This window comes from Bombus fervidus, chromosome 3 (genome assembly GCF_041682495.2).
Source record: "Bombus fervidus isolate BK054 chromosome 3, iyBomFerv1, whole genome shotgun sequence".
NCBI classification, from domain to species: Eukaryota; Metazoa; Arthropoda; class Insecta; order Hymenoptera; family Apidae; genus Bombus; species Bombus fervidus.
Genome location: NC_091519.1, coordinates 10,395,503 through 10,421,471, shown reverse-complemented (window position 1 = coordinate 10,421,471; position 25,969 = coordinate 10,395,503). Strand labels below are relative to the sequence as shown.

Below are 25,969 nucleotides of genomic sequence, written 5' to 3'. Positions count from 1 at the left end.
AGGTAAGAATATTTCACCTTCAGAAAATAGAGTCTCACTGAAAATACCATCTTCTCCACCAAACGTAGAGTAACGAAGCTGTTCAATTTCTGCGTATTCAAACAAAGCAGACATTTTTGCTGAGAGAATCGTCAAGAAAAACTAGAAAATCATGTCTTTTTTTCAATTTAAAAACACAACAACGCCAGTGGTTATCAATGCGAGGAGTGGCTTTGTTTAATGCTCGATACAATGGTTGAAGGATTGATCGCCAGAACGCGGGTAGCTGTCGCCTGCCGATATTATTGTATATATCACCTCCACAACATATTTCGCCAAAGTTTTCCTCCTTCAAATTGCAAACAAAACACAACTTGCAAGTTTCTTTTGACGTAACTCTTGGTACAAATATCTGAAGCATCGCCTGTCATGGTTACATATTCGGTTAGATATTAACTTTTTTAAATCACTTGAAAAATGTAAGTAGAAAATGGCCTCACTTAGCTGTCCTTTTCACTTTCATTCTAATTCACATGTATTTATATGTTTCTAATATTAACGACAATATATATCATTCTGCTCCTGCAATTAAGTAGCTGTTACTGTAAAAGCATAAAACATCTCCAATGATGGAACCCGCCATTTTTGTAAAGATTGGTTTACTTCGGCAACTGTTAGTTTTGGGAAGAAACGCTTAGCAGATTCGGTATTCCGTCATAAGAATCTATTATCATCAAATAATGAACCGCAAGAAATTAAAAAAGTTTTAAATTTGCTCAACAGAATATCCATATGCTAATTTACGTTTCCGAACAACAACGTACCAATAACACAGATGGTTACTACATTAATTGAACTGGGATCCATAATTGAGCGATCAATAAGAGGATAGAACATGCGAAATCACTCTCGGCATCCTACGTCATAAATTCTGCGTTCCTTGCTGAACACGGTTAGTCTTACCGCGATCTTCCTGAAAAAAGATGGTTCCCTATAGTTGAGTTGAACATTACATTCATGTTATAGTAGCCATATTTTTGATCGACCATAGTAAAAAGTGTGCTACAACGTATTTCACCGTATAAGAAAAAATAATGGACATCTCAGTTCTTAACCATTTTTTTCAATAGAGATATTCAATAATATGAGTATAAATTTTGCTCCAGAGCATGCAGTATAGAAACATTTCGTCATGGATATGGTTATCCCTTTTATCATTAACAACGATTTACGTGCCGACCCAAGCGACCACACTAAACCCAGTGACCATGAGGCAAATACTTCCAGTATACGCGGTTTTGGAAAATGTCCATCTTCTAAATTTCAGCAGATGTCGGACGGAGATTGATGAATTTCGTAATGCTGTTGACAACCAGATACTTTGGGGTTTAAGAGGTAAACAGAACTTTTAAGGTATTGTGAATGAATCTCAACTGCCAGCCGATTGCATACAAAGGGAAGAATAAAACAAATCACATTAAACATATAACACATAGTCGTATAATCGTTACATAAGAACGTACAACCATAAACGGATATAGAACTCAAATAACTATACACCGTGCTTGCGGCTGTGTTTCATGACATGTCGCATCCCTTGTTCGCATGTAAAACGCATTTGCACCGTAAAAAATTAATAACAGTAAAAATAACTCTCATGGAACCGCCAGAATTCTTCTAGCGACGATTATGTCGCGGTTGTATCAACTGCATAATTTTCAGTCGAGTTGAACCTCGACCTTGAAACTTCATTCGCACTTAGTATAAGAAAGTAGATCCTTGGTTTGAAGTGCGGAAAAGCGACGGTCATAGTCGTAGCTGTTTTCTTTATCCCAGCAAACTGCATTCTCTGGCTTTAAGTACGAAACACCAAATTCTGCATTCAACTTCATTAGCGCTTAAAACATTTATCGCCAATTCTATCATCAGATGTTTCCAATGCAGTATCATATTTTCTTTAAGCGCTGGACACCAGTGGCGTGCCACCCGGGGGATTTGTGAGCGGGCACAATTATTGGTTAGGAGATCGTATGGGTTGCACCATTCTTTCCCAAAATCGCACGTTGTTTGTCTCGGAGGCGAAACGCAAGAACAATACGATATATCGCAACCCGAACGAGGAGCATCCACCTTTTGAGTTCCGTTTTTTTATTGGGCGCATGCGGCACAGTAGCACTATGCAATATCACCAAGAAATACTCGAAGAAGTAAGCACGAACATATCGCATGCACCTAATTAGCATAACGAATCAGATATACAATGCAGAGTTTTACGACTGTAACAAGCGTTTTTGTAAGGATTTGATTACGCTTGGACTTTGTTTACCGGCATCCTGCACCAAACGAGACGTAGCCACGATGCTAGATAAAATATTGCACGACGAGACTCTTTTTATCGGCAAACTTTTTGCTATACACTTCAGGCTCATCGAAGTTACCGATTTGGTGAATGATTATCAATGGCTCCTCTCTTCAAAGATGATCTCCATCATGTACGTAAATTTCAAGCTCCTAATCGACAGTTCGAATTTCTATTCTCAATCGACATAAACAAGTAACACGATCGGCGTTCGACTAAATATAAGTAGAAACCCTAAAACTTTGATTACAGAGGAGTTTTGCTATTGTTGTGCACTGCCATGACAGCGGCCACAGCATATGATATTTTCATCCACCGAAACCGTGTAAACAGCGAAAAGGAAATCGTTGCGCTTCAAGATGAAAGGACGGAGGGTAAGCGATACATACGATGATACCTGGTATTCTAGATGTTAAGGATTCTGATCGACGTGAGTATATGTCATGGAAATCTACGTAACGTACGGTTAACTTTGAATAGTATTGGAGAACGCAACAGAAGGAAAAGGCAAAACCGATCACAATGAACTGGCACCCTCAGAGACGAGGGAACAAAATCGCGTGAACCAATATCTGCTATGTTTTTCACTTCTGAGACATGCACAGCAAATATTTAACGTACAAGAGGGTGCAGAAACTTTGCGTATATTCCACGGTATGAAAATGTTGGAATTGCTATGGACTATACTGGCACATGTGATCCTGTTCAGATTGCATGTTACGGGTAAGAAATGAACTTCACTCGCGTTTTAATTTCACTAGCCCATTCTGATTTCTGATATAGCTTGACTTTTTTAACGACATGATGTCTGCAGCTAACAAATCGCATTTGTTCATGATGGTCGGCGAAGTATCCTTACAACTAGTAAATAATACGACGTTCGCGGTGGATACGTTTTTCTTTATGAGTGGTTTTCTGGCGTCTTACGCTTTTCTGAAGGAAAACCAAAAAATGGAGGGAGTACCGTCTATAACAGAAAGGGCGAATATGTTCCTTGAAAGAATTATGAAACGATATGTTAGGTATAGATGATTTTAATATGTCCTTCTGTTTTAATTTATGCGTGATGCAAATACGATGATAATGAAGTAAGTACATTAACTTCGAAGGCTCACACCTGCATATTTCGTCATTATACTCATAGCGATATTGAATTTTACGTGGCATGATCATGTCTCAGCACTTCTTCCCTTTGAGGATTGCAGTGCTATGTGTTCCAAATATTGGTGGACAAATATACTTTACATAAATAACTTCTACAAGTGGGAGGATCTAGTACGCATACTTTCTTAGATAATTCAATGCAAGCATCTTTCGCATCACTAGAAAAGAATCGTTTCGTAGAGAAATACTGTTTGCAGTGTCTCATATGGAGTTGGTACTTGCCCAATGATATGCAGTTCTTCGTATTTGGCAGTTTTCTTCTAACTTTATCGATGACGTGAGTTTGTAATTTCGTTTTTTAATCCCTTAGTACCCAGTTTTACCCGAGCTCTAAAATCGACTGTTTCAGGCATTATAATATTGCCATGGGTATAGGCGTTGTTTCGCTAGTTTCATCAATAGCATCTGTCGCTTATATAGGATACACTCTTAATTACGAGCCTACGTTAGTATACAAAATGTTTAATACAAATTGTACCATTGGGAATATGTAAACATACGTATATCTACTTTCTCAGTTTAGACGGACAATATAAAACGCTGACATATCTTTATATACGACCGTGGTGTAGAATATCGCCTTACCTCATAGGAATGGCTACATGTCACCTTCTTACGAAATGCAACTACAAATTACGGCTATCGAAAGTAATATACACTGTTTCTATCAATTACGTCGTTATACCTCCATTTCTGTGCATCTATCAATAACGTGATTCAACGAATCTTTTAGAAATTCTTAGTCCTTGGTTGGACCTTGGCAATTCTGTGTAATTGCTCGATTCTATTTACTCCCCTGAACCAAAATATGCCCTTAAACTTAGCCGTTCTTTATTTGGCCCTCAGCAGAACGGGCTGGGCACTCGGTATTGCCTGGCTGGTAGTTGCATGCACCACGAATCATGGCGGTAAGTCAATATTTTTCAACTCACTCATTAATGCTATAGTGTCATTCCTCCTGTTGCGAAAGTATCCTTTTTGCAATGCGAAGTATTTAACGTTTTATAAACTGCAGCCCACTATATCATTTATGGTCACAGGTATCGTGAACAAAATCTTGTCGTTGGATTTTCTCGTCCCCTTTAGTAAACTATCGTATGCTGCTTATCTCCTTAACCCTATTTTTATACATTCGACTCTTTCTTCAAGTTATTATCCTTTCTACATTGATAGCATTACTTTTGTAAGTATAATGAAACTATTTCATTTGGACAATTTCGATGTAATATTACCATTGTATTCTGTTTTTCAGGGTACCATGTTCGTTACAATGGCTGTTTGTAGTTTTAGTGCTTCTATTCTCTTATATGCAACAATAGAAATGCCGTTTATGTCACTCCTGCAATTGTATAATAGTGCACGAAGAAAAGCGAAGCGACATACTTCTTCCTGAATTCTTCGCTTTCGTTGTAGATGTATTTATGATGATGATTATTATAACAAACGTTTAACAATCTACGGGAAATATTCCACATACCTGTTAAATAAAGATACGTTAAATAGACAAAAGTATAAATGAAACGGAAATCGTGATTAGAAAGTGTGCGTTAAACTCAAACGCATTCAGAACCTGTCGACTTATTCGGCACATGCAGTCGATGCAGTCGATGAACTACAAAAATACCGGGTATCTATCCGCGTCGCTGTAATGTTCGTCAGTATGACCGTTCCTTTAAAATGCGTTTTTAGAGTAATACGTTACTTTCGTTGATATGCATGACACCTAATTTGACCATGTTTCGTTAGATATCTACTGAAATTTATTGGTAAAGCGAAGCTATTCCTTCTTTACATAAGCACTTATGTAAGCACTAAAAAACCGTTAGACAATTTTGCAATATCGATGTAATATTAGCATGGCAAGAACTGTGAGTTGTAAAAATGGATGGATATCAAAGGAATATGAAGAGTACAGCATACTTCGTAGTTTTTTAATTATTCGTCCTGTTCCATTCCAACCGCCTGAATAATGTACTAAAGTTTTGCGATTTTCAGCTTTAATTAATCAGCACTATTAATAGTCATCTATAAAATCGACATTGACTGAGTACAAAGACTGTTACAATGAGAAATTACAAGTTCGAGATACGTACGTTAGGTAGGTGAAGCATCGAAACGAGTGAAAATATGCCAAGAACAAGATGGATATCAGGAATTTTAGCATAAAGAGTGATTTCCATCAAAGCTATGAAAATAAAGATGTATGTTATTTCCCGTTTTGTTTGATATATGATCCGAATGAGATGCTGTCGCGTGATGGTTACACACGTTGTGTGAAAAACAGAAATCTGTTATGCTAATGATTATACAACCAACATACCATTTGGAAAACAGTATTCTTCTAAATTCGAGTTGATGTCGAACGGAGTTAGTTAAATTTCGTAATGCTGTGAATAACCAGATACTTTGACGACTAAGAGGTAAATAAAACTTTTAAGATATCTTGACAAACGTTATGCGACGAAGCTACTGAAAGTTGATTACGACTGCGGAAAGAAGAAGGATGCAAAGCAATCGAAATACGCATAATCGATTACGATTCAACAAATTATACAGTCGGTTAAACTCAAAAAATATGAAAATAATTGTTGTGCAACCGCGGCCGTTTCCCTGGGGGCAAATACGTCGCGTTACGTCGCGATTGTGTCAGGTGCATAATTTTTCATCGAATCAACCGTCGAAACAGAAGCATGGGCTTCATAAAAATGATGAACGTTGTCGCCCAAATGTATCCCTTTTGCCGATCAGCTGCTTCCATTACAGAATCATGTGTTTTTCAAGCGTTGGGCACCAGTGATGTGCCACGCAGGGGATTTGTCAACTAGCACAATTATTGGATAGGAAATCGTCTGACTTGCTCCATGCTCTCTAAAAGTTACACGCCATTTCTGTGACAGAAAGTACGAAAGAACAATTTTGTTGTTGGACTTTTTATTGGACGTATACGGCACAATAGGGTTGTGCAACATCGCATAAAATCGGGAAACGAAGTAGGTACATTGATATTTCAGTGTTTGCATCTCGAATCCATATATCCAACGATTCGAGTTGCAATGCTACTTGCATTCAATACATAATCATCAGTATAATTTATACAACAAATTAACGATGTATGTTACGACCGTTCATGTAGAGACGCGATCGCGAGGAAAACGTGTCAGCGAGAGGCGTTAATTCTCGCTACGATTCTGATAATCGACGCCACGAATCAGTCGTTGTTTCGATTAGGATAACAGAGGTAGTTCAAATGATTCTAACACTGAATTAACAGTGTTAATACAAACTTGTATATTTAACAATATTTAAAATTATAATGAACAGGTCACAAATGATTTAACAATGATGCAATCAGTTTGTTACTGTAATTCGACCCGCCTTAATGATATTTCTCGATGTATTCTTTTGACTAAGCGACTTTAACTTATTCGTCTGAACCTCATGATGCATTCCGTTTGTATCGTCAAATGACACTGATTGCCTTTCAATTCTTTTCTTTCTCTCCTCTGGGAGACGACCACCATCACGCTCAGGTTTCGGAATCGTTCGCGCCTATGACCACGTGTACCACCTTCTTTATGTACATAAAATAACAGACTGAAGGCGAATCGATGCTTTTAGAACTCGCTGCTTGACGACAACGATGTGCTTGTCACTACATTGTACATATTTTGCCGGTCATACGAGCGACCATTAGAAACACGGCCTATAGTAAGCTTCAGGGCGTAACACTAATACAAAACAAGTAGTGCTCATTAGTACAACTCATGAAATTTATGTGCGACCTTTCACGAATTCAACGAATTATTATTTTTTTTCAGAATTTGATGACGCTTGGAATTTGCTTATTTGCATTCTATATTATACGCGAAGTAGTCACTATGATGGAGAGAGTATTCTATAATGAAACTCTTTTCGTCGGAATACTCTTTTTACAGACTTGAGGCTGATCGAAGTCTCCGATTTGACGGATGATCAACAATGGTTTCTCGCTACGAAATTCCAAGCTCGTTATTGAAAGTTCAAATTCTTGTCACCCATTGGGATACATGCTACATATCTCGATCTGCGTCCGATGAAAAATCGACTAGAAACTTAAAAATTTTGAGTACAGTTAAATTACTATTCAGAAGTAGCCATGTTTACGATACGCTTGGGTATTGAGAACACGATGCACATGGAAAATTAAAAACGTTGTCATTATTGCTAACAGGAACTTTCACATGGAAACTAGCGTTATAAGATTACGTAAGAAGATTCCTACATTTTGATAGTTTCGAACGGGACAATCGCTGGTTTCTTTTGGACATTGAACAGGTGAAATTTTGTATTTTATACAAATTTTATACAAATTACGAAATGCGTGTATTTTATACAAATTTTCACTTCGGTGTGCCATCTTAACAATCTTGATCCACAAGATGCAAGGGTGTAACACAAAGGAAAAAAGATGAAAAATCGAGCAGAGATCGAGTCAATAAGACTTCAATCAAGCTCTGTGGATGTTCGTCGAAAATGCAAAAGACGACGAGGAATGTGAACGATCCTAAAAGCATTCTTGGCAATTAGAAAACAACGGGGTCTTGTCGATCAAATAAAACGCATCTACGGTTAATTTTTTCATGCCTGTTTAAGGAACCAGCTCGATGAATACGAATCGAAGAAACGAGAGTCCGTTAGGGATAAAGGCTTTTGCATCGAAGGAGTATATCGACGAAGGAAAAGATTTTTATTTGTTACGCGTATCCCTCCAATTCGCTGTTCGCAAGGTGGATGGGCGCATAGCTCTATACAAAAAGCCAACTTGTTTGCAAGTCACTTAACTAATGTCTTCAAACCATATTCCTCCATTATTGCCACCGAAATAACGGAATACTTGCACTCTACCTTCCAGATGTCTCCTCCTATTGAACCTTTCTCATCTCAGGAAGTTATAGATTTAATTCGTCGTCTAAATCCCAGGGAAGCATCGGGACACGATCAAATAAGTAACAAAGCTATCAAGGAGAGCTTCCCATAAAAAGGATCGCTCTCATTACTTCTATTTTTAATGCAATTCTTCGCCTTGAATACTATCCTAAGTCTTGCAAAATATCATTGATTACTCGTATCCCTAAACCTGGAAAACCAATACACGAAACTAGCTCTTATCGCCCAATTAGTCTTCTACACACTTTGTCCAAACTATTTGAGAGGATGCTAACGAAACGACTCCTTCCACTCTTAGAGGATTTGAAAACAATGCCAGATCATCAATTTGGTTTTCAGAAGCAACATTCTACGATAGAGCAAATTCATCGTCTAACTCATAAAATCAAGATTTAGAAAAGAAAAAATATTTCTCTGTAGTATTCCTGAACATTCAGCAGGCGTTCGACAAAGTGTGGCATGAAGGACTTGTATTCAAACTAAAGAGAATCCTATCACACACTTACTACTCTATCTTAAAATTATATCTAATTAATGATCAAATACTCAAACGCTATGACCGCAACATTTCCAATAGAAACCGGAATATCTCAAGTCAGTGTTCTTGGACCTCTGCTGTTCACCATCTACACTGTCGATTTACTAACTTTAATCGATTTAACAAAGATAACCACAACGACATTTGCTGATGATACAGCCTTATTAGCTTCGCACTCAGACTCGACAATTGCCTCCTCTACTCTCCGGTGAGGTCTCGACTCCATGGAAGAGTGGTTCCACAAATGGCGCTTCAAAGACAATGAAAACAAATCCAGTCATATAACTTTCACGCTAAGAAAACTAACGTGCTCACAGGTGACGATAAATAATATACCTATTCCAGGTAAAAGGTCAGTCAGATATCTGGGCATGATTCTGGACAGAAGATTAACATGGAAACAACATATCTTAGATAAATCGAAAGAACTCAAAGAGAAATTTAAAAAATTGACTCATCGGCCGACTTTCCAACCTAAGCACGCAAAGTAAAATAACATTATACAAGGCCATATTAAAACCTGTTTAGACCTATGGAATCCAAATATGGGGAATAGGAAATAATTCCAACATAGAAATTCTCTAACGATTCCAATCGGAAACCTTAAGATCTTTAATAGATATGCCTTGGTACGTCACCAACGAAAAAATTCATCACGATCTTGAGATACCCACAGTTAAAGAAGAAATATCCAAGTTCAGCAATAGACATAGCACAAGAGTTAACAACCACCAAAATCCTTTAATCACTGAACTAACTACTCAAAGACGCGTCGAAACAGATCCACAGGCTAAAAAGACATTACAGTCTCTACGAAAATTGATTGTAAATTAAACGCAAATAAAGAAAAAAAATAAAACTAAAAATAAAAAAACTTATAATCCAAGTTACAGTACGACGCCAAAATAATTTACTTATTATTTTCAATGAGCATTCATGGTATAAAGTCTACCAAATAAAAAAAAGAAATTTATAACGCGTAAGTCGATGAAATAACGAACCGGTTAAGACTTTTCCCAATCACGCGTATGAAAGTGGAATGTTTATTGCCTACGAACAGCGAAAGTACACTCCTCGTCAAAAAGATAGCCGAGGTGTGCCATCTATAACTTCTCAATGACACGTGTAAAGTTTTTCGTCTCTAACGTATAATATCAAAACATTATGAGCTCAGAATATGCGATTCGTTGAAAATAACTAATAATATTATGAGGTTTAGTGTGTAACAAAAAAGATTGTTTAATTTTAAGAATTAAACCGATGCGATATTCTACGTCATCAATATTGTATCCTGTATCGATTACGTATTATCGCGCTTTAATATTATCCGAAACCGCTGAGTTTCTCGAGCTCCATTCGCCATTCGAGCTCCATTCGCCATTCGAGCTCCGCTTAAAGCAGTCGCATTTTCAATCGAACATAGTACCGAAAGAACAGCAACGTACTTTATTGTGAAAGAGAACAAAATACATTCGGGTGACTGCCGATAATCGTCGAGAGTCAATTCTAATAATCCAAGTGTAAATCTCATTTCAAAGTATGAAGTGCGGAAGAATTTCGTGGATATGGTTATTCTTTCTATCCTTAACAAGCTTTTACGGGCCAATGCAAGCGATTCCGCTAGACCCGATGACAACGAGGAAGATACTTCCAGTGTACGCAGTTTTGGAAAATGCTGATCTTCTAAATTCCAGCAGATGTCGGACGCAGATAGATGAATTCCGTAATGCGGTGGATAACCAGATACTTTGGGCTCTAAGAGGTTAATAGAACTTGCAAGATATATAGCCGAATTTGATTCCACGAAGCTACCGCTGATCAATTACAGCGAAAAGGAAGGAGGCAAACAGAACGAAATACGTATAACCGACAGTGATTCAAAAAGACGTACACCGTCATTGCGATTGTGTTTCGTGACATGTTCTCGATGAACACGCTTATACCGCGGCAAAATTGGAATCAAAAACGATAGAAACAACTCTTGTGCAACAGCGAGGATTCTTCTCATCACGAGACCATCAAGTTACGTCGCGATTGTGTAAGATCCGTAATATTTTATCGAGCCAACTCCCGATCATGAGACTTTCTTCGCATGTTGCACAAGAAACTAGTCCCTTTGTATAGGGCGTATAAAAGGTGTGATCGTCGCCGCCATAGATTTTCCGATCAGCTGATGCTGTTGTCTTCAAACGGTGCGCTTAAATTTCACACCGCCTCAGATCCTTATCGCTAATTGCATCACGAGCAGATTCCAATGAGATATCATGTGTTTTTTAAGCGTTGGATATCAGTGGAGTGCCATCCAGAGGATTTCTTATCGGGAATAATTATTGGTTAGGAGACCGACAAGATTGCAAGCTTTTCTCTGAAAATCGCACGGTACTTCTTTCGGAGAAAATACGAAAGAACAATTCGATATACCGGAACCCGAATGAAGAATATTCACCGTTTGAGTTTCAGTATTTTATTGCACGTGCGCGGCACAACAGCACTATGCAATATCATATAGAAGTAGAAGACGAAGTAAGCAAATGGATATTTTAGAATTTGTATCTCGAATGTATACCTCTAACGATTCAAGTTGCAATGCGATTTACAATCAGTATGTATCCAGTTTATGCAGCCAATTAAGAATTTATCCCATTAAAATAATATTAATATATAACATCATTAATATTAAAATATTTCATGAAATTTACATGTGAATTTTTACGGTCACGACGGACGATTAGAAATTTGAAAAGCTGCGTTCATTTTAGGATTTGATCACGCTTGGACTTTGCTTACCGGCATCCTGCAGCACAGACAATGTTGCCACTATGCTTGATAAAGTATTTCGTAATGAGACACTTTTCGTTGGAAAACTTTTTAATATACACTTCAAGCTGATCGAAGTCTCCGATTTGGTGGATGATCATCAATGGCTACTCTCTGTGAAAATGATCTCCATCATGTACGTAAACTTCAAGCTCGTAATTGAAAACACGAATTTTTGTCTAGCCAGATATATATTACATACGTCGAAACCTGCATCCGATAAAATACCAACTAGGAATTTTAAAATACTGATTACAGAGGAATTTTGCTATCGTTGTGTGCTACCGTAATAGCGGCGACAATATACGACGTTTTCGTCCATCGAAAGCGTTTAAATAAAAAAAGGGGAAGGCTTATGTTCGAAAGTAACAACGAGATAGGTAAGCTACATATCCATTGGTACTTCGTATTGACTATTACTTATCACAAAACTGCGCTCGCGTTACCAATCTTAATTATTTACATCGCCTTGAGTTTATTTCATGGGAATGTATATAACGTACGGTTTACTTCGAATAGAATTTGACAACGTAAGAGAAGACAACCGCGAAACCGACAACGAGGATCCGGCACCCCCCAAGTCGGCAATGCAGAATCGTATCAGCCAACATCTTCTGTGCTTTTCAGTTCTCACCAGTGTAGAGGAAATATTTAAGCTGGAAAAGAGTGGAGATAAACTACGCATATTCTACGGTTTGAAAACGTTAACAATGGTATGGATTATTGTGGGGCACGTATTATTCTTCGGATTTCATGTTCTGAGTAAGAAATGAATTTTAACGATGTTTTAATGTTACTACTCCGATCCGTGTTCTGATCTACCATGTATTTTTTTAATGCAGTCACTCCTTTACACAGGTAACAAATGGCATGCATATTTACTGACTGACAGTTTACTCATGCAAATCGTGAGCAACTTCGTATTTTCAGTCGAAGCATTTTTCTTTATGAGTGGTTTTCTGTTGTCGTATACATTTCTGAAGGAACGACAAAGACATCAAGGAATCCCGCCTATAGCAAAAAGGATAAACGAACTTTTTCGAAAGATTGTCAAACGATATATAAGGTGAAGTATAGTATCAATGCTTAAATAGTTCTATCGTTCAGATTTCGATGATCATAGAATAAAAACATTAACTTCGAAGGCTTACACCTGCATATTTCGTCGTTATACTGATAACGATATTGAATTTTACCTGGGATGATCATGTCTCAGTACTTCTTCCCATCGAGCATCCGCATACAAAATGTTCCAAATATTGGTGGACTAACATACTTTACATCAACAACTTCTATAGGTGGGATGAGCTAGTACGTATTCTTCCTCAGATAATTTATTGCAAACATCGTTCGCGTTACTACAAAAGAATCATTTGGAGAGAAATACTGTTTGCAGTGTCTCACATGGAGTTGGTACTTGCCCAATGATATGCAATTCTTCGTATTTGGCAGTTTTCTCCTAACTTTATCGATGACGTGAGTTTGTAATTTCGTTTTTTAATCCCTTAGTACCCAGTTTTACCAGAGCTTTAAAATCGACTGTTTCAGGCATTACAATATTGCCGTGGGTATAGGCGTTGTTACGCTAGTTTCATCGATGGGATCAGTAGTTTACACGGGGTACACTCTTAATTACCATCATACGTAAGCATACAAGATGTTTAGCACTCCTTATAACATAGGGAATTTGTAAATATACTTATATTTACTTTCCTAGGTTGGACGAACAATATAGGACGCTGTCATACTTTTATATACGACCGTGGTGTAGAATACCGCCATATCTAATAGGAATGGCCACATGTCAGCTTCTTACGAAATACAATTACAAATTACAGTTATCAAAAGTAATACATACTGCTTGTTCGTTACACCTATATTCCTCTGCGTCTTTCAATTATGTGAATAAATTTACGTTTCAGAAAAGCTTGGTTGTTGGTTGGACCTTTGCAATTTTATGTAATTGTTCGATTCTCTTCGGAGTCACGAACAGAAACATATCCTTAGGTCTCTCCGTTCTTTATATGGCCCTTAGTAGAACAGGCTGGGCATTAGGCATTGCCTGGCTCGTAGTTGCATGCACTACGAATAATGGCGGTAAATATATATTTTTCATGTTATTCAGTAATGCGTTAATGTCATTCTTCTTATTGTAAAAATACCCTTTGTGTAATGCGAAGTATTTAACGTTTTGTAAACTACACCCAAGTATATATTTTACGTTTGCAGGTATCGTGAACAAAATCTTATCGCTAGATATTTTCGTTATTTTGGGTAAATTAACGTATGGTGCTTATCTCATAAATTGTATTATTACTCTTTCGTTATATTCGTTAGATAATTATTCTTTCTTCTTGTATTTCACCAATTTTGTAAGTACGATAAGGTAGTTTCATTCGAACAATTTCACAATAATATGAATCTTATGTAATAATAACATATTATGTTTTTTCAGATCTATATTGCCATTGCAGTGATTATTTGCAGTTTCTCTGCTGCTATTGCCTTATCCGTAACAACGGAAATGCCATTTATATCACTCGTCGGATTGTACAATAATCCAGAAAAATGAAAAAAAAGACATATACTAATACATATTCCTAAGCTCTTCAATTAATACACTAATGGAATTACTGTCTCGATATATGCACTTTCTCTGTCTGTCTGTCTGTCTCTGTCTCAGTCTCTCTCGAAATGTTGAAACATTTCAGCTTATTATGATGTTCTCTGGAACCACAATTGGGAAAATAGCGTCTCTTGTTTAACGTAGATGTCCAACATTATACTGTATCGTATAGTTATTACATATCTTTCTTCCTTTCTTTCCCCCTTTTTCCCGTTTCTCTTTCTGTCTATTTTGTTGAAATGATTCTCACTTCTAGGAAAACTTTACATCTTCTCTAGAATTTAGTTTTCTTAATTCTCGAAGCCATTGAGTATTCTTTAGCTCTAAATCAATTTGAAGGGTCTCTCAACCTCATAGCCTTTTTTAGGAATATGTCATGCACGGATAATATAGACGGACCAGTTCTCGTAATTATATAAATACTCATAGGCCCATGGCTTCGAAACTCTATTGTAAACTAACACTGGTAGCGTGCGGATCTGGACTAGCATACACTGTACTTATACCTCTACTTATACTTACTCAAATATATTTCTATTATACATACATTCACGCCTTCCACTTTATTCTATTCCAAGATAAATCTCAACATATTTCAAAACAAGCTCGCATTTCAAGTGTCACGGTACTAATTCTTGATCATCGAATTTTTAATATAGCCACGCAAAATGCATTGTCTTCTACATCTCTTCCATTATATATATTCCTAAAGATCTTCCATTATTCCTATATTCTGATATATTTTACGAGCTAATCCTGAAATCCTGATTTTATGTTGTTTCGTAAATAACACGGTACTTTTTTTATTAAATGTGAACGTACACGTAAAAACACAATGTATAAATTATATTCAATTTCAGAATAATTAAAACTTTAACAATTCACTCGAAGGGAACGGCTGAGTTGCTACGACCCAGTTCCCATGAGACCTATTATCTCCACAACGAACAGAATATGATATTATTAATAACAAAAGAAAAACAATAAAAAAGAATTTGATCGTGAAAATCCCGCGACTCGCCACTTTAATTAAGACGGTGTAAAATAAGAGGGAAGAAATAAAACGATGGGTCTGAACGGCAGAGACTTGGGATTTCCAGTTTCTATTGGAAATGTTGCGGTCATAGCGTTTGAGTATTTGATCATGAACAGCTTATTGATTAGATATGATTTTAAGATAGAGTAGTAGGTCTGTGGTAGGATTCTCTTTAGTTTGAATACAAGTCCTTCATGCCACACTTTGTCGAACGCCTGCTGAATGTTCAAGAATACTACAGAGCAATATTTTTTCTTTTCTAAATCTTGATTTTATGAGTTAGACGATGAATTTGCTCTATCGTAGAATGTTGCTTCTGAAAACCAAATTGATGATCTGGCATTGTTTTCAAATCTTCTAAGAGTGGAAGGAGTCCTTTCGTTAGCATCCTCTCAAATAGTTTGGACAAAGTGTGTAGAAGACTAATTGGGCGATAAGAGCTAGTTTCGTGTATTGGTTTTCCAGGTTTAGGGATACGAGTAATCAATGATATTTTGCAAGACTTAGGACAGTATTCAAGGCGAAGAATTGCATTAAAAATAGAAGTAATGAGAGCGATCATTTTTATGGGAAGCTCTCCTTGATAGCTTTGTTACTTATTTGATCGTGTCCCGATGCTTTCCTGGGATTTAGACGACGAATTAAATCTATAACTTCCTGAGATGAGAAAGGTTCAATAGGAGGAGACATCTGGAAGGTAGAGTGCAAGTATTCCGTTATTTCGGTGGCAATAGTGGAGGAATACGGTTTGAAGACATTAGTTAAGTGACTTGCAAACAAGGTGGCTTTTTGTATAGAGCTACGCGCCCATCCACCTTGCGGACAGTGAACTGGGGGAATTATTTGCGGAGGACGAGTGAGTTTCCTGGATGCCTTCCATAGTGAGTAGTTGGAGTCAGCTGTGGGAGGAAGATTAGCAAGATATTTTTGGAAACAATCATTTTTGTAATTTTTAATGATTTTGGTTAGTTCTCTTGTTGTGTTATTTAGCTTACGCTTGTCTTCTGGCGTTCTATGACTTTGCCATACTCTTCTAAGTCTACGTTTTTCTGCGATTTTTATTAGTATGTAATGGGGGTATTCATGTTTATTGACAGAACACTTAGTAAGGGTTGAAGAATGGATCACGTTTATTATGCTGGGGTTTAGATATTCCGTGGCTGCTTCTATATCTTCGACTGTTATTAGGGATATTGAGGCTGATGTTGAATGATTGAATACTTCTCTAAAGAGCTGCCAGTTTGTGAGTTGGTTATGAATAAAGCCATTAGGTTGGTTTTCGATAATTGTTGAGTTTATCGTTGCTATGACGGTTGAATGATTTGAAGAGAGTTCCACAGAAGAGTTGATTTGGATGTATCTTGGCGAGATGTTTTTGGTTATGAAGAAGTTTAATAGGTCAGGTAGTTTGTTAGTGTCAGTGGGCCAGTAAGTGAGTTCATTTATACTGAGGTAGTTAAGTCTGTTGGCGTTTATGGATTTCAAGAGGTTTTTGCCTCCTACTGTGATAAGTCTGCTACCCCATTGCGTATGTTTAGCGTTATAGTCTCTTCCAGCTATGAATCTATTGCCCAGGTCTTCGAGGAATTTATCGAAGTTTTCTGTGGAAATAGAATGTCTAGGAGGACAATATACTGCTGATACGGTGATTGGACCATGCCAATCTTTTATCGCTACGTTTGTGGCTTGGAGGTAGTCCTTCTGCAATGATGGAAGCTCATAGTGTTTTATGCTGGTCTTGATGATAATTTCGGTGCCGCCGTGGGCCTTTCGACTGGGATGTTGGGTACGGTAAAAGTTATAACCATTTATTTTCAGATAATTTTTATCGGTGAAGTGAGTTTCAGATATGAGCATTATGTCGATTTGTTGTTGTTTTAAGAAGAGTTCTAGTTCGTATTTATGCTGAGCTAGACCGTTAGCATTCCAAAGAGCTATGCGTTATTTTACGTCGGAGCGTGTTAATTTGTCCACGATGATTGTAAGTAATGATAGCAAGTTATTAATTTGCTCTGTTTGTTTGACGATTCATTTTTCAAGTCTATTGAAGTTATCCGTGTCTTGTGAACTGGGAACGCTATTTTGAGTACTATGGATTTTCGGTCTGCTTTGATTTCCTTGAACTGCCTGTGCATAGGAGATTGAAGGAGTAGTGAATTCTTGTGGGTTAAGTGCTTGGTTGGCTAGGTCCTTAACTCTGGATTTGAGATACTTATTATTATACAAGGTCTTGTAGGCTGTGCAACCTTTATAGTTCGCAGGATGCTCTCCTTGACAGAGGATGCACTTAGCTGGGGTTTCTGAAAATTTAGTGCACTGATCTGTAGGGTGAATACCTGCACATTTAACGCAGCGGTGGTTATAGTTGCAATATTTTTGCGTGTGGCCGTACTTTTGGCACCTTTTGCATTGGACCATCTCCTTTTTTTATAAAAGGTGGTTCAATTTTTACTACCGAGTTCATTAAACGATTGATACTATAGGCTTCCTTGTTATTTGGTTTTTGCTTAAGGTCGATAAAGAATAAAGATAGCGGGTTATTTTGTGATTCTGTGTCTTATATTGCTAATGTTTTTTACTTCATGGCCATGTTCAAGTTTCAGTTCATCTAAGTTAGCTTAGTGATGGATGTTGCGTAGTACCACACGAAAAGGTCTTTCTTGTTTCAGTTGATATGTGTGGAAGTCTGCGTTCAGAGTTTTTAGTAACTTTGTTATTTTTCTGTAGGAGTGTGGATTGGCCAGCGGGGTTTTAACCTGATTGTTTTTAATTTTTAGTATGTAATCCTCTCTGTTAATATCTTTCTCTATGGACTTTATCATTGTTCGAATGTCGAAAACATCATCAATGAAGATTGATGGGGGAGGAGGATTTTTTTGTGTGTGTTGAATTGTTAATGTTTCAACTATGTCCATAGAATTGTCTGTAGATTCTAATATTGCGAATCTGTTATCAGTGATAACGTGTCTTGTTGTCGGTTCGTTCTGACTAGTGTTCACATTTTTTTTGACTGAATCAAACTTACGTTTTTTGATGCTGTTGGTGTGGTTTGGAAGGTGGGTGATATTATCCTTTTGCCACGGAGGAGGCAGAACGGTGCAGTTGTAGTTTAGTTCGTGAGAACCTGATCTGGTTACTTGGGCCATCTTCGAGCTAGTTAATTTAAATTGAAATAACTAGTGGAGAGGCTATGATTTGAATTAGAGATTTGAAGTGTTGGATTTTCCACGAGTACGTTTAGAAAACACTTGGTTTGTTTCTGTTTCCACTTACTTTCGACGGAGGGTCGTCACTTATTGTGAACTTCACTGAGCACTAGACACACATGTGCACGCTTCGGCAGTCGAAAGAAAACTGTTGCCATTGCTAAAAGGGACTTTCCCACGGAAGATCTACTGCGTGTATTTTATAAAAATTTGCACTTCGATGTGCCACCTTAACATCTTGATCGACAAGATGCAAGGGTGTAACACAAAGGAAAAAAGATGAAAAATCGAGCAGAGATCGAGTCAATAAGACTTCAATCAAGCTCTGTGGATGTTCGTGAAAAATGTAAAAAGCGACGAGGAATTTGAACGATCCTAAAAGCATTCTTGGCAATTAGAAAACAGCGCGGTCTTGTCGATCAAACAAAACGCCTCCACGGTTAATTTTTTCATGCCCGTTTGAGGAACTAGCTCGACGAATACGAACCTAAGAAACGAACGTTTGTTACAGGTAAATGCTCTTGCGTCGTAAAGAGTAGTCGACGAAGGAAAAGATTTTTATTTGTTACGCTTGAATTACGTGGCAGTAAAATTCGATGAAATAACAAGCCGGTCAAGACTTTAACCAGCCACGCGTATTAAAATGGAATGTTAATTGGCCACATGCAACGAACGTAAAATCTAGCGAAGAAGCGTTAATCTAGCGAGGCCGCTACCAAGAGTGAAAGTTTTTAAACGAAAACAAATCGCGAAGGTGCTTGGTCTATTTCCGATCGGCAAAATGACATAAACTGGAAACGAGAGTAGGTCTGTATGTTACAAATCCTTACGTATCCCCTTCACTGTCAGTGATAGAATCCCACAGAAAAAGAAAGCGAATTAAATGTAGAATTACCTTTATACATTGGTCTACTGCTGACTTAAATTCGCGAAATGTTTATTTCTGATTCTGATTATTATTGACGCATATTCATGCTGTTTCGTAAACTTGTTTTTAATTACTACTGTGTTATCATATGTAACGGTTTTGAACATACTGTTTACTTGAAAATGAATAGCCCGGCTATCGGAATTGAAATAATTTTATAATATAATTTAGTAGCTTAGTTAATGCTCCACAAAGTTGGTCAAAGAATGCGTCGATCATCAATCATTTATTGAATTTATTGAATTTATTATATTTATAATCTTCATTTTCTTTCTTTTTCTTTTTTTCTCTTTTTTTTTTTTTTTTTTTTTTTTGTTCTAATACAAGACCATATATGCAAAGACGATATCTAAGAAGGAAAACTAATCTGTAACTTCTTGACCGCTGCTCAAAAAAAATCTAAGGAGCGAGATAAAGTAATAGGTTAGTAAACTTCAGTTACAGCGTTCCCATAAAATAAATGAACATTTTAAAGCGATATATTTCAACACACTCGCATTTTAATAGAAGCAATGAGCAATAAAATTATAGAAATCCCAAGGAGGCTAGCTCAGGCTACTGCGTCAAATCGTAAACGTATTAGTAATTATATCGACAGAACTTACTTGGCTGACAATTCTAAAAAACGCACTTGAACAATAAAATATAAGGTACAAAGCAACGAACATCAGAGGCAAACGATTCAAATAACTAATACCAGATTACATAATTGGATCAGAGAAAATAACATAAGAGACTAATACAATTAAAATAATTGTGATACTTTACATCATAAATGGTGAGTCCTGTAGCGAATACCCATTGTTGCGCTGCAATCTTATCGGAAACCGTTGAGTTTCTCTAGCTTCATTCGCCGTTCGAGCCCCGTTCAATACAGCAGCATATTCGATCGAATATAGTACCGAAAGATCAGCAACGTACTTTATTGTGAAAGAGAACAAAATACATTCGGGTGACTGCCGATAATCGTCGAGAGTCAATTCTAATAATCCAAGTGTAAATCTCATTTCAAAGTATGAAGTGCGGAAGAATTTCGTGGACATGGTTATTCTTTCTATCCTTAACAAGCTTTTACGGGCCAATGCAAGCGATTCCGCTAGACCCGATGACAACGAGGAAGATACTTCCAGTGTACGCAGTTTTGGAAAATGCTGATCTTCTAAATTCCAGCAGATGTCGCACGCAGATAGATGAATTTCGTAATGCGGTGGATAACCAGATACTTTGGGCTCTAAGAGGTTAATAGAACTTTTAAGATATATAGCCGAATTTGATTCCGCGAAGTTACCGCTAGTCGATTACAGCGAAAAGGAAGGAGACAAATCGAACGAAATACGTATAACCGACCGTGATTCAAAAAGATGTACACCGTGATTGCGATTGTGTATTGTGACATGTTCTCGATGAACACGTTTATACCGCGGAAAATTCGAATCAAAAACGAAAGAAACACCTCCTGTGCAACCGCGAGGATTTTTCTGATCATGATATCATCACGTTACGTCGCGATTGTGTAAGATGCGTAATTTTCTATCGAGCCAACTCCCGACAACAGCCTTGCGACTTTCTTCGTGCGATGCATAAGAAACTAGTTCCTTCATACGGGGCGTGCAAAAGCTGTGATCGTCGACGTCACTGTTTTCCTGATCAGCTGATGCTATTGGTTTCAAACGGTGCGCTTAATTTCCCCACCGCATCAGATCCTTATTGCTAATTGAATCACGAGCAGTTACCAATGAGATATCATGTGTTTTTTAAGCGTTGGATACCAGTGGCATACCATCCGGAGGATTTGTCACAGGGAACAATCATTGGTTAGGAGTCCGACAAGGTTGCAAGCTTTTCTCTGAAAACCGCACGGTACTTCTATCGGAGAAAATACGAAAGAACAATTCGATATACCGGAACCCGAATGAAGAATATTCACCTTTTGAGTTTCAGTATTTTACTGCACGTGCGCGGCACAACAGCACTGTGCAATATCATGTAGAAGTAGAAGACGAAGTAAGCAAATGGATATTTTAGAATTTGTATCTCGAATGTATATCTCTAACGATTCAAGTTGCAATGCGATTTACAATCAGTATGTATCCAGTTTATGCAGCCAATTAAGAATTTATCCCATTAAAATAATATAAATATATAACATCATTAATATTAAAATATTTCATGAAATTTACATGTGAATTTTTACGGTCATGACGGACGATTAGAAATTTGAAAAGCTGCGTTCATTTTAGGATTTGATCACGCTTGGACTTTGCTTACCGGCATCCTGCAGCACAGACGATGTTGCCACTATGCTTGATAAAGTATTTCGTAATGAGACACTATTCGTTGGAAAACTTTTTAATATACACTTCAAGCTGATCGAAGTCTCCGATTTGGTGGATGATCATCAATGGCTACTCTCTGTGAAAATGATCTCCATCATGTACGTAAACTTCAAGCTCGTAATTGAAAACACGAATTTTTGTCTAGCCAGATATATATTACATACGTCGAAACCTGCATCCGATAAAATACCAACTAGGAATTTTAAAATACTGATTACAGAGGAATTTTGCTATCGTTGTGTGCTACCGTAATAGCGGCGACAGTATACGACGTTTTCGTCCATCGAAAGCGTTTAAATAAAAAAAGGGGAAAGCTTATGTTCGAAAGTAACAACGAGATAGGTAAGCTACATAACCATTGGTACTTCGTATTGACTATTACTTATCACAAAACTGCGCTCGCGTTACCAATCTTAATTATTTATATCGCCTTGAGTTTATTTCATGGGAATGTATGTAACGACGGTTTACTTTGAATAGAATTTGACAACATAAGAGAAGACAAACGCGAAACCGACAACGAGGATCCGGCACCCCCCAAGTCGGCAATGCAGAATCGTATCAGCCAACATCTTCTGTGCTTTTCAGTTCTCACCAGTGTAGAGGAAATATTTAAGCTGGAAAAGAGTGGAGATAAACTACGCATATTCTACGGCTTGAAAACGTTAACAATGGTATGGATTATTCTGGGGCACGTATTATTCTTCGGATTTCATGTTCTGAGTAAGAAATGAATTTTAACGATGTTTTAATGTTACTACTCCGATCCGTGTTCTGATCTACCATGTATTTTTTAAATGCAATCACTCATATACACAGGTAACACATGGCTTGTATATACGGTGGACGACAATATACTCTCACAAATCATAAGCAACTTCACATTATCGGTTGATACATTTTTCTTTATGAGTGGTTTTCTGTTGTCGTATACATTTCTGAAGGAACGACAAAGACATCAAGGAATCCCGCCTATAGCAAAAAGGATAAACGAACTTTTTCAAAAGATTGTCAAACGATATATAAGGTGAAGTATAGTATCAATGCTTAAATAGTTCTATCGTTCAGATTTCGATGATCATAGAATAAAAACATGAACTTCGAAGGCTTACACCTGCATATTTCGTCGTTATACTGATAACGATATTGAATTTTACCTGGGATGATCATGTCTCAGTACTTCTTCCCATCGAGCATCCGCATACAAAATGTTCCAAATATTGGTGGACTAACATACTTTACATCAACAACTTCTATAGGTGGGATGAGCTAGTACGTATTCTTCCTCAGATAATTTATTGCAAACATCGTTCGCGTTACTACAAAAGAATCATTTGGAAAGAAATACTGTTTGCAGTGTCTCACATGGAGTTGGTACTTGCCCAATGATATGCAGTTCTTCGTCTTTGGCAGTTTTCTTCTAACTTTATCAATCACGTGAGTTTCTAATTTCGATCTTTAATCCTTTAGTGCCCAGTCTGATCTCTAAAATCAATTATTTCAGGCATTACCATATTGCCATGGGCATAGGCATTGTCACGCTACTCTCATCGATAGGTTTACTCGTTTACGGGGCATACACCCATAATTATCAGCCTACGTAAGCATACAAAATGTTTAAAATTCTGTATAACAGAAGGAATTCGTAAATATACTCATATTTACTTTCCTAGATTGGACGAACAATATAGAATGCTAACATACTTTTATATACGACCGTGGTATAGAATACCGCCATATCTCATAGGAATGGCCACATGTCAACTTCTTACGAAGTGCAGTTACAAATTACGGTTATCAAAAGTAATATATACTGTATGTTTGTTACACCTATATTCCTCTATATCTTTCAATAATGTGATTAAATTTACGTTTCAGAAAATCTTATTCGTTGGTTGGACCTTGGCAATTTTATGTAACTGTTCGATTCTCTTCGGACTGACGAACAAAAACATACCCTTAAGTTTATCCGCACTTTATTTGGCCCTCAATAGAACAGGATGGGCATTAGGCATTGCCTGGCTCGTAGTTGCATGCACTACGAATAATGGCGGTAAGTCGATATTTTTCAAATCACTTATTAATGCGGTAATGTCATTCTTCTTACGGTAAAAATACTTTTTGTGTAATGCGAAATAGTTAACGTTTTGCAAACTACACCCTAGTATATTTGTTACGTTTGCAGGTATCGTGAACAAAATCTTATCGCTAGATATTTTCGTTATTTTGGGTAAATTAACGTATGGTGCTTATCTCCTTAACCCTGTTACTATACTTCTGGCTTACTCTTTAAATTATTATGTTTTCTACGTTAATATCGTCAACTTTGTAAGTACAATGAAACTATTTCGTTCGGGCAATTTCGACGTAATATTAGTATCACGAAATAACATTTCTGCTTTTCAGGGTATGTACTCCGTTACAATGGTTATATGTAGTTTCAGTGCTTCTATTCTGTTATCCGCAACAATCGAAATGCCGTTTATATCACTAGTGGGATTGTATATTAGTGCACGAAGAAAAACGAACGAAGTTGATACCAATAAATTAGTCTGAAACTTCCAATTATAGAATTTATGACAGGTTCACAATTCATAATGTTGTTTAATATTTTAAAATACCTGGGAAGAAGAATTAGTTAACAGAATCACCTGTGCAAAATTTCTCGATGTTTTTCTTTGTCAACGAGGATATTGTACATTAGAAAGTGATTTGGACGAAGAAAAGAAGTTTATATGCAAATAAATATATATTACTGAAACAGGAGAAAAAGTTTTGCCGTTCAGAACACGGTGACCTTCTCGCAGTTGTTTCTCGTTTCTAGCACTACCAGTTGCCTTGCACGTTAAAAAACAAAAGCCTTCGAGAACACGATAGAAAAACGGGATGACAATGTTACAAGTTCACGTCACCAGACTATAAGGTAAGCAAAAAAATGATCGAAACCTAATTCATTATTCAGAATTCAAATGCGCATACAGTGTTCGAGACGCCGAGCTCGAAAGTGATGTAGCAGTAAAGATTATTTGCTGCAAGGAAAGGAGGCTGACGAAGATTATTTATCAGTATGAATAACTGTTAGACTTAATTTAAACGGATAGTATATGCATTAAGTAAGATCAGGCGTATTCGAAAAATACATCCGATGACATCTCGGACGAGACATATTGGCAGGAATATGACACGCTGATTGGTTATTTAAATGTTTTCGAATTTGCGAGGATGGCCGATATAATGTTATTGGACATTCTTCCTTTACAAGTGATGAGACCACTGCTACTGGCACCTGGGAAACGGAGCGACTCGAACAATTCATACCGGAATAAGAAATGAGGGAAGGAGGGAAGAGGAAAGAGTCACAAGACCCTGAACATTGCAGAATATTGTTAATTTCTTAAGCGATAGAATATGTGTTCAATGGCTTCATAACATTATTATTGCTAGGAGAGACAGAATTTTGTGGGTTCTACTATAAAAAGTTATCAAAATGTATCGATAAATAGATAATAATATAAATATAAATAGATAATAATATAAATATAGAATATGAACTAAAATACGATGGAATTCTGACTCGGTGTGTTAAATTTGGTCTACAATAAAATATGAAGGACATTAGCACGGAACACGGACTGAGCAATACAGTAAGTTAGAAACGTCACGGATCAACAAATATCTAACTGAAACCCTTCGCGGTTTATTTCCACAAGAAGCTATCCACAATTTCGGTTAGCGAACTCAAAGCGTTGTTCTAGCATAATATTTTGTCCGGATACTACATAAAACACAGAATTTGACCTTTATCAGGTCTGTAAGTATGAAACCGGAATTTGCCTATAGATGGCCCTAGCTAATAATGTAGTTATCATTAAACTGCGTCATTGATGCCAAACGTCTTTGTTGACATCTGACAAACATTTTCGACTCAGAACAATACAAGTTTCATATAACAGCATAGTTTGTAATAGCGTTGAACATGTCGAATTTTGTGCCTGGAAACTACGATTTGCGGACAGCATTGATTTTCTGTTACCATTTGAAGAAAACTGCTGCA

At 37.1% G+C, this 25,969-nt stretch overlaps 4 protein-coding genes across 7 annotated transcripts in view; 3 read left to right on the top strand and 1 right to left on the bottom strand.

Moving 5' to 3' along the window:
* The window catches only part of LOC139985554 (monocarboxylate transporter 10), a 299,453-nt gene that overhangs the window by 147,441 nt on the left and 126,043 nt on the right, over positions 1-25,969 (bottom strand). The gene's annotated exons all lie outside the window — the stretch shown is intronic.
* Positions 1-25,969, top strand: part of LOC139985544 (uncharacterized) — a 68,287-nt gene that overhangs the window by 106 nt on the left and 42,212 nt on the right. The window contains exon 2 of the mRNA XM_072000045.1: positions 1,146-1,374. Within this exon, the coding sequence (XP_071856146.1) occupies positions 1,149-1,374 (226 nt within the window). The 5' untranslated portion in view covers positions 1,146-1,148. The remainder of the gene's footprint in view (positions 1-1,145; positions 1,375-25,969) is intronic.
* On the top strand, positions 3,001-25,428 carry LOC139985588 (nose resistant to fluoxetine protein 6-like). Its single transcript, XM_074111625.1, has 9 exons — positions 3,001-3,061; positions 3,153-3,360; positions 3,448-3,613; positions 3,700-3,779; positions 3,852-3,947; positions 4,021-4,150; positions 4,236-4,410; positions 24,101-24,243; positions 24,322-25,428. Exons 1-9 carry the CDS (start codon positions 3,001-3,003, stop codon positions 24,469-24,471), a joined length of 1,209 nt encoding a protein of 402 aa, XP_073967726.1. The 3' UTR covers positions 24,472-25,428.
* On the top strand, positions 10,389-22,931 carry LOC139985570 (nose resistant to fluoxetine protein 6-like). Of its 2 annotated transcripts, XM_072000116.2 has the most exons (6): positions 10,389-10,728; positions 11,245-11,489; positions 11,726-11,919; positions 12,042-12,163; positions 12,303-12,496; positions 22,735-22,931. In XM_072000116.2, exons 1-6 carry the CDS (start codon positions 10,506-10,508, stop codon positions 22,786-22,788), a joined length of 1,032 nt encoding a protein of 343 aa, XP_071856217.1. In that variant the 5' UTR covers positions 10,389-10,505; the 3' UTR covers positions 22,789-22,931. The 2 variants fall into 2 exon arrangements, with proteins under 2 accessions (XP_071856217.1, XP_071856216.1); XM_072000115.1 differs by lacking the exon at positions 22,735-22,931 and having other exon boundaries at positions 12,303-12,595.